Here is a 19,101-nt window from a genome sequence, read left to right on the forward strand (position 1 = left end):
CCTCTGACTTTTTACGCATATTTTCAGATCTGTTACCTGCCCTTTGCCATCAGGTCACAGGACAGGTGACCATTTTACCACGCCTCCCGCATCCCACAAAAAGCAGGACGTGACCACGGATACTCACTATTTTCTGGGAATACCCTACCAGCTGGATCTTACTGAGCGCTGAGTTCACTTCCTGCATATTGTAGCACCTTCTCCACATGGCGACTTCGACCGCGTCTTTCAGGGGGGTGGGAAGCAGTCTGGAGACAGAGAAAGACTGGATCAGGCTCAGCAATGTGCCAAGACTCTGGGCACACTTAGGTCCACGAAGACTCCTAGATCCTTTTCACATGTACTGCCAGTAAGCCAGGTGTTCCCCATCCTATATTTGTGCATCTGGTTCTTCCTGCCTAAGTGCAGAGCCTAACTCTGTTCCGGCGACATTTGGTGACAGACTATGTATATGTCGAACTTTTGAATTGTTCTACCGCGACTGGTGAAGAAGATTTAGAGACTTCGGTTGCAATTTCTGATCATTTGTATTAGTCTATACAGTAGTACAAGGGACGCGGGTGGCGCTGTAGGTTAAACCACAGAGCCTAGGACTTGCCGATCAGAAGGTCGGCGGTTCGAATCCCCGCGACGGGGTGAGCTCCCATTGCTCAGTCCCTGCTCCTGCCAACCTAGCAGTTCGAAAGCATGTCAAAGTGCAAGTAGATAAATAGGTACTGCTCCGGTGGGAAGGTAAATGGCGTTTCCGTGCGCTGCTCTGGTTTGCCAGAAGCGGCTTAGTCATGCTGGCCACATGACCTGGAAGCTGTACGCCGGCTCCCTCGGCCAGTAAAGCGAGATGAGAGCGGCAAACCCAGAGTTGGCCATGACTGGACCTAATGGTCAGGGGTCCCCTTTACCCTTTATATAGTGGTACCTCGGATTAAGAACTTTATTCGTTCTGGAGGTCCGTTCTTAACCTGAAACTGTTCTTAACCTGAAGCACCACTTTAGCTAATGGGGCCTCCCGCTACTGCTGGAGCACGATTTCTGTTCTCACCCTGAAACAAAGTTCTTAACCCGAGGTACTATTTCTGGGGTAGCGGAGTCTGTAACCTGAAGCATCTGTAACCTGAGGTACCACTGTAAATAGTGTTTAGTGCCATTGTTATTGGCCATCGTGTTGTGTTATTTTGTTCAGCAAAGTGCAGAGCCGGATGTTTGAAATACATTTTCTTTGCTTGTGCCCAGTTCTCCAATTTGTTATGGTCATTTTGAATTCTAATTCTGTGCTCTGTGGCATCAGCTACCCCTCCCAGTTTGGTGTCATCTGCAAATTGGATGAGTATCCCCTCAATTCCTTCATTCAAGTCATTTATAAAGACGTTGAACAACAATGGGCCCAGGACAGAACCCTGCAGCACCCCACTTGTTACGAGGAACCATTAATGAGTACTGAAATATACTCAGAATCTAGAGTGGATTTCATGCTCTTTATTCAGCTCATAGTGGTGAGGAGGAATGAATTGTTTCCCCACAGTATCTGCTTTATATACATTATTTACACAATGGGCTGCACGTGATTGGCTAATTCTGGAATTCTCCTGTAAGCCAATCAGGTTGTGGATTCACTTCCATCTGGAGCTGGATTGGGTGGCTCCTGCAGACCAATCATACTGCTGCATTGTTCTAGGACCAATCAGACTGCTGCATTCTGAATCCTATTGTTCTAGGACCAATCAGACTGCTGCATTTTGGGTCCTATTGTTCTAGGACCAATCAGACTGCTGCATTTTGGATCCTATTCAACTCAGTACATAACAAGTACTCTTTGGGTTTGGTCAGTCAACCAGCTACAAATCCACCTAACAGTCACCTCCTTCAACCCACATTTTACCAGCTTCCTCGTGAGAATATCATGAGGGACTTTGTCAAAAGCCTTACTGAAATCAAGATACACTATGTCCACAGCATTCCCCTGATCCACCAAGTTTGTAATTCCATCAAAAAAGAAAGAAAGAAATCAGACTGGTCTGGCATGCCTTATTTTTGAGAAACTCAAAAGTTTTAGAAATCACAACTCCTTCCCTGCGGGAGGGAGTTCCGTAGTTTAATGAAGAGAAATCAAGTTGCAATATGCATATCCACTGCCAATGCCAAAAATGTGCCGGAAGATTCAGAAAACATGAGCAGATTGTGTGCCGTGCGAGTAAGTACTCAGAAGGAAAAAGGAAGGGGAGGAAACTGGTTTTTTAAACAGAAACTTTGACACAAGTATTAAAACCTTTTATTCCTTGGAAAAGCTGCCATTGTTGCAGACTTCCCCCCTTTCTCCGCAAAGGAAGCCGGAGAGCGAGATCCGAGAATGGCAGCGTCAAGGCACATAAAAAGGATGGCCGTCTCTTTTGACATAAATCTCTAACAGTACGAGGAGCCCGGGCAGGAAGGCAGTGAGAGCTGCCAGCGAGGGGAAGAAGAATTGGGTTCTTACTTTGTATATTAAACAGATGCTAAATCAAAAGCTCATTCCAACCCATTTCCAATGATTTGTGAAAACCGGTCAACTTATGTCGATCCATTTGTTTGAAAGGAGCTGATTTACTGGGGAATCGGTTGGGCCACTGACCTCCTCCTCCATAATTTTTAGGAGACTGAAGCAAGTGTTGAGGATTACTCCTGCCAATGTCTCCATGTTCACCTAGCGCACAAAACCTGTAATTTCTACAGATGCCGACAGAAGAGAGCCAGTGGGGGTGGGGGTGGTTAGAGTGTCAAATTGGACCTGGGAGAGACCTGGGTTCAAATCCTCGCTCAGCCATGATGTTCACTGGGTGACCTTGGGCCAGTCACTGCCTCTCAGCCTAAGCTACCTCACAGGGTTGTTGCGCGAGATTAAATAAGGGATTGGTAGAATCATACTGAGCTCCTTGAAGGAGAAGGAGGCGTATAAATGTAAAAATAATAAAATAATGTGTCCTCTTTGGATGGGAGGCCCCAGGAAACCCAACAGCCAGCCTGTTTTCTCCAAGTTATTGCAAATTTCTAAGACACACTTTCATTAAAATAAGAGAGGTCTCCATAAAACCATGGGTAGGCACACTAAGGCCAGGGGTCCGGATCCGGCCCAATCGCCTTCTAAATCTGGCCTGCAGACGGTTCAGGAATCAGCTTGTTTTTACATGAGTAGAATGCGTCCTTTTATTTAAAATGAATCTCTGGGTTATTTGTGGGGCCTGCCTGGTGTTTTTACATGAGTAGAATGTGTGCTTTTATTTAAAATGCATCTCTGGGTTATTTGTGGGGCATAGGAATTCGTTCATATCTCATTATTATATAATAATGAATATTGCAAGAAAGTAAATGAGGATACAAATTCTATTTAAAGGCGATATTATAATTAAGAAATGTGTAGATAGGAGAATAATTATGGATGATTTCAGAGGAGTTGAGGGAGGTTCAACAAACCAAAATATGTGATGTGGAAAAATGATGACTGGAGATTTTATGGAAAAATTTTAATAAAAATATTTATATAAAAAAAAGGAATTCGTTCATATCCCCCCCCCCAAATATAGTCCGGCCCCCCAGAAGGTCTGAGGGACAGTGGACCGGCCCCCTGCTGAAAACGTTTGCTGACCCCTGCATAAAACCATGCTAAGAAACATTGATAAAGGGAGGACACCCCCTCTTTCGTCCTCCCCGCAAAAGCACCCCAACTCCATGGCACTCATCCAGGAGGTGCTGCTGTTTGAGGTGGAGGAATGAAAGGGGAAATACGATGTCAGCCATCGCAGTGCCACAACTCAGTGAGGTTTGGAGTTGCCAGCCATTAGATTGCAGACGGTAATGGGGTAAAAACCATCAGCTGCCCTGATGCACTAAGTATACTCCTTGCAGAGCTTTCCGTTTAAAAGGCGCCGGCGTTTCCTACAATAAAGGGAGCGGCTCAGTTGCACACAACGCAATCGGGGCTGGAATTTTCTGAGCTGTAAAGTGATATAAACACAGGGAATGCTCCAGGCTGCTGTGAAAAGAGGGGAAGAGGCACCACCGACAAGCTGAACGAGGCTCACGGGTGACTCAAAATAATGCTTAACATTGCGCTCACTTGGGGGTGTCCCCTGTTTTGAAAAGCCGCTATCTCACCAGCCCTAGGAGAGAGGCGCCAATTTGGGCACAGCCAGCCCGACTCGGGGCTGATGTTGAGGACCCGGCCTGACAGCGCCAAGCGCAGATGCTCAAAACCTTCATGGATTCACTGATTCACTGGCCAGGCCCTGTTTCAAAGGCACTGGTGCCATGCGCCATGCGCTGGGGAGAGTCCCATTGTGCTCAGGTCCTCCCAGGCCTCTAAGATCTATCTGTTCATCAGTATTCAAAAGCTTGGGCTTCTGTCCACTCTGCTGTTTTGTTGCGATATTTTTTCCATTATTGTATTATTATTATTTTTAATATACAGTGGTACCTCTGGTTGAGAACGGAACCAATTCCGGAGGCCCGTTCGCAACATGAAAAACCTGCAACCTGAAGCACGGTATTTGCGCAGGTGTGCAGTGTGATTTGGTGCTTGTGCGCATGTGCGAAGCGCGATTTAGCGCTACTGTGCATGTGTGAGCAGCAAAACCCAGGACGCAACCAGAAAAAAACGTAACATGAAGCAGACGTAACGTAAGGTATGACTGTATATTTAATCTGCATGCCGCCCTATAGCCGTAGATCTCTGGATGGTTCACAACAGAAAATGATACAAACACACACACACACACACACACACACACACACAAAATACGTAATAAAAATAACAAGAAAGGCAACCCAGCAATCCCCACCCGCTTCCACAGCACATTTAAGAGGGCACCGGATGTCAACCAGCCAAATATTAATATTAATAATAATTTTGCTATTTATGTGCCATCCATACAACTGAGTTGCCCCAGCCACTCTGGGCGGCTCCCAACAAAATATTTAAACAGTAAAATGTCAACCTGGCTGAAGAGGAATGCTTTCACCTGGCACCTAAAGGTGTATAATGAAGGTGCCAGGCGAGCCTCCCTGGGGCGAGCACCCTACAGATGGGGAGCCACTGCAGAAAAGGCCCCGTTCTCATGTTGCCACCCACTGGGCCTCACATGGAGCAGGCAAATGAAGAAGGACCTCAGGGGATGTTTGCAGGGTCCGGGTAGGTTCATATGGGGAGAGGTGGTCCGTGAGGTTCTGCGGTCCCTGAGGTATTGTTGATTTTGTTGTTCTAAGTCAGTGGTTCCCAAAGTTGGTGGTTCTCCCCCTCCTCCGCCTAGAGGGGGGGATTACTTGGGGGGGGCGTCCTGAGAGGCAAGGGGGCAGCAGGAGGGAGTAACTGACTTCCAAACTTTGGAAAGCTGGCATCATTGGGCTGAGTCCATCAATTTTGCTGAATTAGTTAATTAAACTGAATGGTTCCAATTGGATTTTGAATAAACGTGCAATTAATCCTCCCTGTTTTGAATTTTATCGTGCTATTATCTTCCTTAGTGGGCTGTGCAAACCACTGTGTTTTTATGCCGTGAACAGCCCCAAGATCTACGGATGAAGAGCGGTATAAAAAGTAAAATAATTATTCATACTAATAATAATAATGCTTTTTATAGGGTAGAGGGGCACTAAAAGGGACGCGGGTGGCGCTGTGGTCTAAACCACTGAGCCTCTTGGGCTTGCCGATCAGAAGGTCGGCGGTTCGAATCCCCGCGACGGGGTGAGCTCCCATCGCTCGGTCCCAGCTCCTGCCAACCTAGCAGTTCGAAAGCACATCAAAGTGCAAGTAGATAAATAGGTACCACTCCGGCGGGAAGGTAAACGGTGTTTCCATGCGCTGCTCTGGTTCGCCACATGCTGGCCACATGACCCGGAAGCTGTACGCCAGCTCCCTCGGCCAATAAAGCGAGAGGAGCACCGCAACCCCAGAGTCGGTCACAACTGGACCTAATGGTCAGGGGTCCCTTTGCCTTTAGAGGGGCACTGGGGATGAGATTATGGAACCAATGGGGCAAATGGCCCCCAAAATGTTTGGGAAATGTTGTTCTGACTGACGCAAGCAGCTCTGAGGATTGGGCAGCTGAGAAGCAGGGCGGGAAACCAAACCATGGGGGAGTGCCATCCGGGGACACCCCCCCCCTTCCCAAGGGAGGTGCCCTGCGAAGGGGGGGGGGTGTTCATCCTTACCTTTGCACTTCCTTATTCTTCCACATGGAGGGAGACTGAGCCTTGGGCACCCGCTCAATGAAGTTGACCAGCTCCTCCATCAGAAGCCTGCAGAGAGGAGCAACTGTTAGAATTCTTGCTCCAGTCAGATGCTAGAGAGAGAGGGAGCCATGTTGCAGTGCTCCATGTGTGCTTATATGTAAATAATAATAATAATAATAATAATAATAATAATAATAATAATAATTTATTATTTATACCCCACCCATCTGGCTGGGTTTCCCCAGCCACTCTGGGCAGCTTCCAACAAAACACTAAAATACAATAACCTATTAAACATTAAAAGCTTCCCTAAACAGGCCTTTAGATGTCTTCTAAAAGTCTGGTAGTTATTTTTCTCTTTGACATCTGGTGGGAGGGCGTTCCACAGGGCGGGAACCAGCACCGAGAAGGCCCTCTGCCTGGTTCCCTGTAACCTGGCTTCTCGCAATGAGGGAACCGCCAGAAGGCCCTCGGTGCTGGACCTCAGTGTCTGGGCAGAACGATGGGGGTGGAGACAAGTCAGGGGCCCGAGCTTGCCCTGGTTCCAGATGCGGGGATGACCTCGTTGCCTCCAGCTGGGCCATCACTTACAGCTGCTCCACTACCGGTTGGGTCAGGGGAGGCTGAGGCGGCCTCTGGGTCTAGTAACCCACCGATGTCTCCCAAGCTGCAGAGAGTGAGGTCTGAGAGAAGGTGAGACCTGAGTACTCGCAGGAGGAGGGCTCGCCTTCGGGCGAAACAGGGAGGTGAGTTGCCAGACGATCAGGACCGGCCGTTATCCTGACAGAGATAAAAGGCTGCTGGACCCTGCCCCAGGTTGCGGGAGCAACGTTGCTGTTTGCCAGAACCTGCCTGTGATCCTGTGCCTGACCTTGCCTGGTTTCCTGCCTTGGCCCTGTTGGACTGAGATTCAGGACCGGACCTGGACCGCGTTGCTCGGGTCACCCCCTGGCCCAGCACACCCAGGGTTCCTTCTTATTCTATGATCCTGTGATTCTGCATTTAGCAACTTGCAAAACAGAGGAGTGTGTCCCTGGCATGTAAAGAAGAGTAGAAGAGTTTGGATTTGATATCCCGCTTTATCACTACCCAAAGGAGTCTCAAAGCGGCTAACAAACTCCTTTTCCCTTCCTCCCCCACAACAAATGCTCTGTGAGGTGAGCGGGGCTGAGAGACTTCAGAGAAGTGGGTCACCCAGCAGCTGCATGTGGAGGAGCAGGGAAGCGAACTTGGTTCACCAGATTACGAGACTACCGCTCTTAACCACTACACCACACTGTGCTGCCCACCATGGAAGCAGCTGCAGAGGTTTTCTGTGAGCGCAACACCGTCTAGCACCATTTAATCGCTCTGCCCAGGCCTGCCAAACAGAGGAGCACAAACTGACTCACGACATTCGGGAAGAAGTCAAGCATGCAGTGCACACACTTAAAGCCGTGAAGAACTTCCTTGGCTCGCTCTCAGCCACGTCTTAAAAGCCTCTCAAGAACATTAGAGAAGCAACGCTCCTCTTCCCCGTGTCGTCCTCTACATCCTTCCCTGAAGGCGAGGAGATAAAATGAGGCTTTCCCCCACTCACCTGCCAATCTGAACCGTCGGCTCGGTGGCGTAGACGGTTCCGGTGAACCCAGTGTGCTCCGTAATGTAGGGCAAGGCCATCATGCAGTGGTAGTTTGAGATCAGGATGACGTCCACCGTCGACAGGTCAATCAGCTCCATCTGAAAACAGAGAACGTAAGTGTGGCCTCCTAGGTGTGTGACATTATACTGGGTTCATAAGGAAAGGGTTAACTAATTGTAAAATGACTAATCAATGGGAGCCCAAGGGGCAGAATTAAATGTGCATAAGGTTTAAGCACAGAGGTTTTTGGGAGAGATAGAGTTCGGGTGGTTGAGAAGACAGTCTGGAGTTAGACGAGACAGAGAAGAGAAGGCTGTGGTTGGGCTAGTCTGGTGTGAGAGAGGGAGAGAATTTGTTAAGAGGAATCAGTCAAACAGTTGAGATAATCAGTCGGAAGGTATAGGCCGGTAAAGAAACTAAAGTTAAGATACCGACAGGAATATTATCTGAGAAACCATAAACTTGTTAATGTTTGTAAAATAAACTTGTTTTTTTTGGTTCACTTTTAACAACTGCTTGGACTCAGTGTTTTACCCGAGAGTTAGGGATGCGCTGTGGGTTAAACCACAGAGCCTAGGACTAGCCGATCAGAAGGTCGGAGGTTTGAATCCCTGCGACGGGGTGAGCTCCCGTTGCTCGGTCCCTGCTCCTGCCAACCTAGCAGTTCAAAAGCACATCAAAGTGCAAGTAGATAAATAGGTACCGCTCTGGCGGGAAGGTCAAAGGCGTTTCCGTGCGCTGCTCTGGTCCGCCAGAAGCGGCTTAGTCATGCTGGCCACATGACCCGGAAGCTGTACACTGGCTCCCTCGGCCAATAAAGCGAAATGAGCGCCGCAACCCCAGAGTCGGCCACGACTGGACCTAATGGTCAGGGGCCCCTTTACCTTTTAACGGGTTGGTGGCAGCAGGGAAGCGAGCAAAGTGGTGGCACAGGGATGAATAGACCGTTGAACGTCCAGGGACCCTGTGTGATCGCCACAGTAAGGCGCTGTTGGAAAACGCAGCCTCCTAAAAAAGTCTTCTCCCTCCCTCAGAATGGAAGAGGAGGCTATTGAGCCCAGCAACCTGCTCCCGCTGTGGCCAACCGGGTTGCCTGTGGGAAACCTGCAAGGAGGATTCGAACCCAAGAGCAACTCTCGCCCTCCTGTGGTTTGCAGCAAATGGTACCCAGAAGCGCTGCTGCCTCCAACTACGAAGGCAGAGTGTTGCCATCCAGGCTGGTGGCCATCGATAGCCCTCTTCTCCTCCATGAATTGGTCCAATCCTCTTCTAAAGCCATCCAGGTTGGTGGCCATTACTGCCTCTTGTGGCAAGGAGTTCCACAGTTTAACTATGGCATTGCTTGGACAAATGCTTCCTTTTACCTGTCCTGAACCTTCCAACATTCAGCATTGTTGGATTTCCCAGTGTTAGGATTCGAACCCTGGTCTCCCAGGTCCAGTACTCTGACCACTACACTGCTCAGGGTGTAGTGAGGGCCCAGCAATGCTCTGCTTCTGACATGACTTTTCCCTTTTCTCCTGATTTCCTCAGACTAGGTCTCACCCTCGTTTCCGCTCCTTTGGCCCTATTGAGTGGTTTCCCTCCTTCCTGGGCCTGCCTGATCCTGGGGTCCACCCAGGGGTCCATCGCAAGTAGATTGTGAGACCCTTACTCTCAGGGTTCTGGGTTCGAGTCCCATGCTGGGCAAAATATTCCTGGATTTCAAGGGGTTGGTCCCTTCCAACTCGACGATTCTGTGATTCTATCCAAGGGGCCAAGGTTTCTGAGATGAAAAGCTGAGAGGAGGCAACTTTTAGAAGGGGAGGTGGGAAGCAGCTGGAAGGCAAGGTCTGAGGTCTCAAGGATGGCCTAGAATCTCAAATATAAATTTGACTTCTAACAGTCAGGTTACAATTGTCACATTTGGGGCTGGAACTAAACCTGCCCTCTCCAGACTCTTCTCCAGGCAGAGGAATAGGTAGGTAGGGTCAGCCAAGGTCGGAGGAGGAGACAAAATGATTTTTTGCATCCCCGTAACAGGAACTGTAATTGGAAATATTTACTGGTAAGGCTATAACCCCCGATTATGTTGGTCTGGAAAACTTACCAGAAACTTAAACCTCTAACTCAGTTATTATGGAGCAGCTAATGGGATTCAATAGTCGTCAAGTGGAAAAATTATCTTCCCATCGATTCGAAGGTAACAGCCGAGAAATGGGTCAACATGGCTGCTCAAAAAACAGCGGCTCAAAAAGTCCCACGGCGGCTAACTTAAGACCTGATGGTTCTTTTGCTTTTTTAGGGGAGGTGGGGCGGGGGGGGGGAGAAGAGAGGCATTCAGTCCAAAGAAAATGGAAAACTGGGTGGGAAGTGGAATGAAATAAGAGCATCTGTCGTAACCCACAACCCAGAGACTGGGCAATGGAATCAGAGAATTGCAGAGCTGTGATGGATCATCTAGTCCATGGGTAGGCAAACTAAGGCCTGGGGGCTGGATCCAGCCCAATCGCCTTCTAAATCCGGCCCATGTGTGCTTTTATTTAAAATGCACCTCTGGGTTATTTGTGGGGCCTGCCTGGTGTTTTAACACGAGTAGAATGTGTCCTTTTATTTAAAATGCATCTCTGGGTTATTTGTGGGGCCTAGAGCAAGACACTGGGAGCTCTCCCAGGACCTTAAAGGCACCCTGGGTCTTGCTGGGTGGGACATTGCCTGGCTCCCCCTGGCAGCCTCAAGCTCCTGCCGAACGCATCACAGAGGAGGGCATGGCATGGCATGGCTCACTGACTGGAAGAGCGAACAGGTCCACTTCAAACGGCAACTTTTTGTTGCAGCGTCCCACTTGCATTCCCTGAGCTCTCTGTCCTTCCTGCGTCCTGCCAGGAAGTTCATTTTGGCTGGAGAGGAATTCGGGGACTTTCTGTATGCAGGAGAACTACCTCTGAGATCGCGGGGCTGACAAGATGAGCCTTTGGGTCCCTTCCGGCTGTACAATTCAGAGTCAGGGAGGCCAGGCCACCAACAGAGGTGGGCTTGAAAAGAGGATTAGGCAGATTCACAGAGGATAAGGCCCTCCGAGGCTGCTAAGCCTGATGGATGAGTTTTCCCTCTCCTGTCGGAGGCAGGGAGAGAGCTGCTAAGTGGGCTCCCAATAGGGGCATCTCACTCACTGCCTGATTTATGTATAAACTAAACAAGCTATAGCTTAGGGCCCCACTCTCTTGGGCCTTCCCCCCACAAAATTTAAAGGGGGGGGGGGACTGGATACACATTTCCAAAATATAAGATGAAAAACAAATAAAAAAAACCTACATACAGTAACAGTGCTCTGTGTTGTGTAGGCTCCTGTGATGTAAGTAATGGGTCCCGCCTGCTAGCCTGCTCCCTAAAATATCCCTGGTTTGCTCCTCTCTCTATATAGGGTGCCTACATTCTGCAAGGACCGGTTGTTTCGTTATGTGCAAATGGCTTTAGATACCCATTAGGTCACAAAATTAAAAGACGCCTGCTTCTTGGGAGAAAAGCAATGACAAACCTAGACAGCATCTTAAAAAGCAGAGACATCACCTTGCCAACAAAGGTCCGTATAGTTAAAGCTATGGTTCTCCCAGTAGTGATGTATGGAAGTGAGAGCTGGACCATAAAGAAGGTTGATCGCCAAAGAATGGATGCTTTTGAATTCTGGTGCTGGAGGAGACTCTTGAGAGTCCCATGGACTGCAAGAAGATCAAACCGATCCATTCTGAAGGAAATCAGCCCTGAGTGCTCACTGGAAGGACAGATCATGAAGCTGAGGCTCCAATACTTTGGCCTCCTCATGAGAAGAGAAGACTCCCTGGAAAAGACCCTGTTGTTGGGAAAGATGGAGGGCACAAGGAGAAGGGGACGGCAGAGGACGAGATGGTTGGACAATGTTCTCGAAGCTACCAGCATGAGTTTGACCAAACTGCGGGAGGCAGTGGAAGACAGGAGTGCCTGGCGTGCTCTGGTCCATGGGGTCACAAAGAGTCGGACACGACTAAACGACTAAACAACAACAACAGGTCCATAAATTACCATATAGCATATATTCAACACAAAAAACAGTGACGTTGTTGACAAAGGACAGCTGGAGATATAAAGGGCCCCATTACCTCCAGTAGCTTAGGGCCTCATCAAACCTAAATCTGGCCCTGATCTCACTGCCCACTGTGAGAATGGGATGCTGGTCTAGGTGGGCCACTGGCCTGATCCTGCAGGCTCTCCTTATGTTCTCAGGAAGCCTCTGGTCCCATTTGCTCGGGACAGTCTGCTGCGACAAGCCATGCGTCTCAAGCAGAGAAACAAATCTGTTGCTTGATCTTAAAGCGCTGGTGTCGTGGATTGAAATCTGGGGACTTCTGCATGCCAAGCAGGGGGTGGCTGGTGTTAGTTTCTGTTTATGCCACTGTGCAGTGTGCTCTTGGAGTCAGAAGACCCAGTGGGACTGGTAGGGCGGATTGCAAGGAGATTAACAGTAGGTGGTGCTAGATACACTGGGGGGCAGCAGAGCCTGCTGATTCTGGGTTCGCCTCCATCTTCCTCGCCTCTGCTGAGTCCTGCAAGGGCAACACTGAGACTGAGTGGGAGGCAGACTGCCCCCTGGACTGGTAAGAATCTGTAGTCCAATCCCCTGCAATGCAGGAACCTTTTGCCCAAAGTGGGATTTGAACCCACAGCCCTGAGATTAAGAGTCTCATGCTCAACCAGCTGCTGGAATTTCTGAGACAGATAAATGAGGAAAATAGTAGATTACACTGTCCAAGCAAAGAAAATAAGGAGGGGGAGACGGGGGATGGGAAGAGAGACACCCCCCCACTCCCAACGGCCCACACAGGCGGCCATCACCTTGGCTGGTACAAAAAAAAGGTCCAGAATGATTTCGTTCTGAGGAATGAGGTGCATTCAAGTGTCCAAATTATATATACTGTATTTTTCGCTCTATAGGACGCACTTTCCCCCCTCCAAAAATGAAGGGGAAATGTGTGTGCGTCCTATGGAGCCAATGCAGGCTTTCGTTGAAGCCTGGAGAGCGAGCGGGGTGGGTGCGCACCGACCCCTCTCGTTCTCCAGGCTTCAGGCAGCCATCCGCAAGCTTTCAGAGCGTGGCGGGAGTTCCCGTTGCGCTTGGGAGGCTTGTGGATAGCTGCCTGTTCTGGGGGCTGGGGTTGGGGGAAGCTCGGGCTTCCCCCGCCCCAGCCCCGCGGCTAAAAACGAAGCTAAGACAGGGAGCGGGATCCATGCGCATCTAAAGAGGAAGCCAAGACAGCCAGCGGGATGGATCCTGCTCGCTGTCTTGGCTTCTTTGCTCTTTGGGGCTGGGGGGGGTAATTTTTTTTTCTTTATTTCCCCCCTAAAAACTAGGTGCGCCCTATGGTCCGGTGCAAATACGGTATATTGGCCAGGTGAGGAGCTGGAACACCAGCAGGTTTTGGGAAAGCCCTTCTCTCTTTCAGCCTCAGGCAAATCAGCGGCACAGACAAAAAAACAACTTTAGCCCACCTTACAGGGTTGTTTGTGACAATCCCCGAGATAATATATGTAATGCTCCCTTCTGGAAAGCACTATATAAAGCGCTGAGTGTTATTATTTTGCACACTCGGTAAGCTGCTGTGTCTCCCTTAAGGGGCCCGCAGCGAAATAAATGCTCAAAAAACAGCCATCGTTTGCAGTTCCGCTTTCCCTTAAATTGCAACAGGAGCCGTAAGTGGCTTGAGAAATGGATCGGGACATCCATTGGGCATTATTTCAATAAGAGCCTCCCGTGAAATGTGTGTTTTCTCCAAAGCGAGGCGGATGGCTTGGGACTCCTCCGACCCCTGCAGGCCTCTTTGAAATCAACGGAGGGAAGGAGCGGGTTTGAGAACCCCTTGATGATTCCAGCTGGGGACCAAAAGTGGGGTGGTCATGGTTTGGCACCCAGGATCCTGCGATGACTCACCTCCGGCAAGCAGAACTCTGGAACAGAATCCACAAACGCCCGGCCAGCACAGTCTTTCAGCTCCTAGGAAATGGGAGGGAAGGAGAAGAGAGAAGACCCTCAGCTGAAAAGGAAGAAATCCGAGGCTAGGAGACAGCGAGGGCAGCAGAGGCTCCACCTGCCGGCTCCACCTGCCGGCGCTTACAGGCCGCGATGGCCAAACAGCTCGCAAGCTGCATCCGAACATGCGGCCATCGCAAAGGGCTGTAGCTGAATGGACGGGCACCTGCCAATCCTAACACGCTCCTCAGGCCTGGCATCGGAGCCAGGCAGGGTTGGGAATCTGCTGCGGATCTTGCTCAGTGTCTGCCGAAAATCAGGGCCAGCCCTGTCCTCTCGGAAATCTCCACCAAACCTATCTTTCCCTGGGCACTTCCTTCCTCCCCCACATTCTGTACTTTCACTCCGTCGGGTTTGGAGATGGAAACCGCCCTGCTCGTTCCTCCAGACATCCACATTAATATTCTCCCAGGCCTGTTAAATTAGTCTTTCTCCCTTTGCTCCGTCCGGCAAGTTGGTTGCTGCGCATGCAAATAGGTCTGAGATGAGATGGGAGCAATTGCTGCTTAGACAACGAAAGCAGCGATGTCTCTCAGCAATCGAATGATGCATGCACTATGCTGCTGTACAGTTCTCTACACGGGGAAAAGGGTTTTTTGGGGGGGGGAGCTCCCCCCAAAGTTAAAGGTTGCATGTTTACCAAACAGTGCATTACCTTCTCTACAGTGTATCCCCCTGGCTTCGGCTCTTAAGAAATTCTAGCAATTTTTGGCAAGTTCTAACAAACGAGCAATTACTTCAAATGGCAGGAGGTGCTTAACCTCATCCAGATATGTTAAAAGGTGAATTATGGGCAGGCTGGGTGAATTTCAATGCCTCCTCCAGTCTTAAAAACAAGGGCCTTCCTCCTTACATGACAAAGCCGGGAGTCTTTGACCCCAGACTCCCGGCTGTGCGGAGAACTGGTCAATTCATTTGTCATTCTAAGCAAGCGCAACGGTCAATATAAGAAGCGCAGCAGGATTCATAATTAAAGGGGCCCACTACAGGCAGCGCCTCCGAGAGGCTTCCGATACAATTGTGGAACGCAGAGTAGCCATGCGGCTGATGGGGCTTCTTGCAATGTTCAGGGATTCAACATACGGCGCGACTTGTGCATTCCCTGTGACAACAGGATGCTGGACTAGACGGACCTGACCCTGCAGACACTTCTTAGTTTCTTAAGAATTCCCTCCAAAGTCTCCAACAGAGTCCAGGGGGAAAGCATGAGGGGCGAGGAGACATTTCAAGGTACTGTACAGTGACACCTTGGTTCTCAAACGCCTTGGTACTCAAACAACTTGGAACCCAAACACTGCAAACCTGGAAGTAAGTATTCTGGTGTGCGAACTTTTTTCAGAAGCCAAACATGCTCTGTTTTGAGTGTTACGCTTCCGATTTGAGTGCCACACTTCCGTTTTGGGTGTTACGTTGAGGTCTGTCTGTTTTTGCTATTTATTTTGTGTTTCTGTTTTTGTGGCTTTTCTTGTTTTTGTGACTGTTTGGAACCCAGTTCAGCTACTGATTGATTGTGTGACTGCAGTACAATGTTTATTTTCTTTCGTTTTATGGAATGGTCTTGTAAGATAGTAAAATTCATGTTAAATTGCTGTTTTAGGGGTTGTTTTTAAAAGTCTGGAACAGATTAATCCATTTTGCATTACTTTCTATGGGAAAGCGTGCCTTGGTTTTGGAACACTTTGGTTTTGGAATGGACTTCTGGAACGGATTCAGTTTGAGAACCAAGGTACCACTGTACCCTTCTTGCAAAAAATATTCTTTTTTGTAAATAATAATATTTTATTATTAATTTTGTAAAAGACGGGGCTAAGAATCATAAAGAGCAGGACTCAAAGGATTTGGCCTGGAAACGCAATTGCTTTTGGCAACACTCTTGCTTTTCTCCCCAGTTAAATCAGAGTTTGTCCAAGCTCAACAGTGCTGGCTAATTAGCCAGGCTCGCTGAAAAGCCCAATCCCAGTTGTACATTACCTTGTCTAGAAAAGTGCTCCCATCCTTTAAGATCCAACCAGGGAGCTTAGATAGCCTTGGACTACAGGAAAAGAAAAAGAAAAAAGCTGTGTTAATGGGTTTTATGGCAAAATCAGCACCCATTTTCGGAGAACGGTATAATATGACCTCCAGGTATAGGGCAGTATAAAAATTATTATTAATAATAATAATAATAATAAAGTTATTGATGCTCCGCGTACATTTCACAAACACAGCACAGCTAAGTCACCTTTCTCCAACATTGTGTCCTCCAGATGTTTCAGGCTGTTGCAACTCGTAGTAGACTCAGCCAGATCATAAAAAATGATTTAAAATTTTGTAAATATTAAGCCCAGACAGAGCCACGACTGAGCTTTAATACTTCCTGGGCCTTACCATTAATGGATTAAATTTTAAATCCTGGAAATCCAACAGCTTCCAAACAGTTTTCAAGGGCAGCCCCTACATGCAACACATTGCGGTAGTCTAACCTTTCAGCTCCATTCCTATTAGTATTATAATTTATTAATAAAAATTTTAAAAATCAACAATTGTACAGTAGCACCTTATAGACCAACTAAGTTTGTTCTGGTAAAAGCTTTCGTGTGCATGCACACTTCTTCAGAAACACCAGAACAAACTTAGCTGGTCTATAACAGGCTTCCTCAACCTCGGCCCTCCAGATGTTTCTGGCCTACAACTCCCATGATCCCTAGCTAGCAGGACCAGTGGTCAGGGATGATGGGAATTGTAGTCTCAAAACATCTGGAGGGCCGAGGTTGAGGAAGCCTGGTCCATAAGGTGCTACTGGACAATTTTTGATTTTTTTGATTTTTATTTTGACTGTGTCAGACCAACACGGTTACCTACCTGAATCTATAATTTATTAAATTTGTATTCGACCCTTCACTCAGAGAGGTTCGTACTGGGAACCTTGGGAGGAAAGTGATCATGCCCTCCAGGGTTTTGTGATACAGAGGTAAAGGGAAGCTGAGTGCAGTTGGACATGCTTCAATTTGCGGGAAAGGAGATTCCAACTAAACATTTGGGAAAACCTTCTGGCAGTAAGAGCTGTTTGACAGTGGAACAGACTCCCACAAGAGGTGGTGGACCTTTTAAGCAGAGGTTGGGTGTCCATCTGCCATGGATGCTTTAGCTAAGATTCCTGCATCAAAACAGGTTGTACTCAATGACCCCTGGGATCCTTTCCAACTGTATGATCTACCCAAGGAGTTGAGAAGGAGCAGAGCAAGGCTCTGTACCGTTGAGACTACCTCCTCCATCACAGCCACCATGCCAGGACACCACGAGTCTTTGTGGCAGAAAAGTGGTACCAGCAACATCTGGGGGGGACACAGGTTTCCTCACACCTGGAATAAACACATACAGTGAGGGGGGAAAGTTCTTTGATCCCCTGCTAAATTTGCCCATTTGCACTCCGACGAAGAAATGACCAGTCCATAATTTTAATGGTAGGTTTATTGTAGCTGTGAGAGACAGAATAACAACAGGAAAACCCCCAGAAACCCAGAAGACAAAAGTCAGAAATTGATGTGCATTATAATGAGTGAAATAAGTATTTGATCCCCTATCAAGCAGCCAGATGTCAGGCTACCTGGTATCTTCACTGTATGCAACGAGCTGAGATTAGAAGCACCTGCTGTAAGGGAGAGGTCTTACCTGTAATCCCAGCTCATTACAGTACCTGTACAAGAGACACCTGTCGACAGAAGCAATCAATCCAGCAGATTCTGAAGTAGCCACCAGGACCAAGACCAAAGAGCTGTCCAAGGATGTCAGGGACAAGATTGTAGATAGACCTGCACACGGCTGGACTGGGCTACAAGACTATTGCCAAGCAGCTTGGTGAGAAGGTGACAACAGTTGGTGCAATAATTCGCAAATGGAAGGAACACAAAATAACTGTCAACCTCCCTCGGTCTGGGGCTCCATGCAAGGTCTCATCTCGTGAAGTTGCAATGATCAGGAGAACGGTGATGAAGCAGCCCAGAACTACACGGGGGGAACTTGTCAATGATCTCAGGGCAGCTGGGACCATAGTCACCATGAAAACAGTTGGTAACACACTACCCCGTGAAGGACTGAGATCTTGCAGAGCCTGCAAGGTCCCCTTGCTTAAGCTGTCTGCAGTTTGCCAATGCACATCTGAATGACCCAGAGGAGAACTGGGTGAAAGTGTTGTGGTCAGATGAGACCAAAATCGAGCTCTTTGGCATCAACTCAACTCGCCATGTTTGGGGGAGAGGAATGCTGCCTACGACCCCAAGAACACCATCCCCACCGTCAAACATGGAGGGGGACATATTATGCCTTGGGGGTGTTTTTCTGCTAAGGGGACAGGACACCTTCACCGCATCGAAGGGACGATGGATGGGACCATGTATCGTCAAATCTTGGGTGAGCACCTCCTTCCCTCCCTCAGCCAGGGCATTGAAAATGGGTCGAGGATGGGTATTTCAGCATGACAATGACCCAAAACACACGGCCAAGGCAACAAAGGAGTGGCTCAAGAAGAAGCACATTCAGGTCCTGGAGTGGCCTAGCCAGTCTCCAGCCCTTAATCCCACTGAAAATCTGTGGAGGGAGCTGAAGGTTCGAGTAGCTTACACATCAGCCTCGAAATCCTACTGACTTGGAGAGGATCTGCAAAGAGAAGTGGGACAAAATACTTCCTGAGATGTGTGCAAACCTGGTGGCCACCTACCAGAAACATCTGACCTCTGTAATTGCCAACAAGGGTTTTGCCACCAAGTACTAAGTCACCTTTTGCAAAGGGATCAAATACTTATTTCACTCATTCTAATGCACATCAATCTCTGACTTTTGTCTTCTGGGTTTCTGGGGGGGTTTTCCTGTTGTTATTCCGTCTCTCACAGCTACAGTAAACCTACCCTTAAAATTATGGACTGGTCATTTCTTTGTCAGGGGGCAAATTTAGCAGGAGATCAAATACTCCCCCCCCCTCACTGTACTCTTTAAAAAGAGAAGATGATGAAGAGGTGAGCTGCTCGCCCAGGAACTTTACGCTCCTCCCAGATAAGCACAAGATGTTCCCTTTCGATGATGCAATATGGAAGAGGGGAGGGGGAGGGGGGGGGAACGATCAACGTCTCCCGCGATATTGAGGCTCTCTTCCCAGAAGCCTCCCAAATAAAGCAACTCTTGCCGACGGGCTCCTGACAGTGTAATGAAGTGATTGATTAATCCTAAATAGCTCGACACGACACATAAATAAAACAAGCAAATGTGA

General features: G+C 48.5%; 1 protein-coding gene and 1 long non-coding RNA gene across 2 annotated transcripts in view; one reads left to right on the top strand and one right to left on the bottom strand.

Moving 5' to 3' along the window:
- INTS9 (integrator complex subunit 9) overlaps positions 1-19,101 on the bottom strand; it is a 66,135-nt gene that overhangs the window by 37,934 nt on the left and 9,100 nt on the right. The window contains exons 3-7 of the mRNA XM_028725209.2: positions 15,831-15,891; positions 13,761-13,823; positions 7,778-7,917; positions 6,178-6,264; positions 128-248 (exon numbers count right to left, since the gene is read on the bottom strand). Of these exons, the coding sequence (XP_028581042.2) occupies positions 128-248; positions 6,178-6,264; positions 7,778-7,917; positions 13,761-13,823; positions 15,831-15,891 (472 nt within the window). The remainder of the gene's footprint in view (positions 1-127; positions 249-6,177; positions 6,265-7,777; positions 7,918-13,760; positions 13,824-15,830; positions 15,892-19,101) is intronic.
- Positions 1-19,101, top strand: part of LOC144327187 (uncharacterized) — a 197,966-nt gene that overhangs the window by 22,207 nt on the left and 156,658 nt on the right. The window lies entirely within an intron of this gene.

Source organism: Podarcis muralis, chromosome 3 (assembly GCF_964188315.1).
Source record: "Podarcis muralis chromosome 3, rPodMur119.hap1.1, whole genome shotgun sequence".
NCBI classification, from domain to species: Eukaryota; Metazoa; Chordata; class Lepidosauria; order Squamata; family Lacertidae; genus Podarcis; species Podarcis muralis.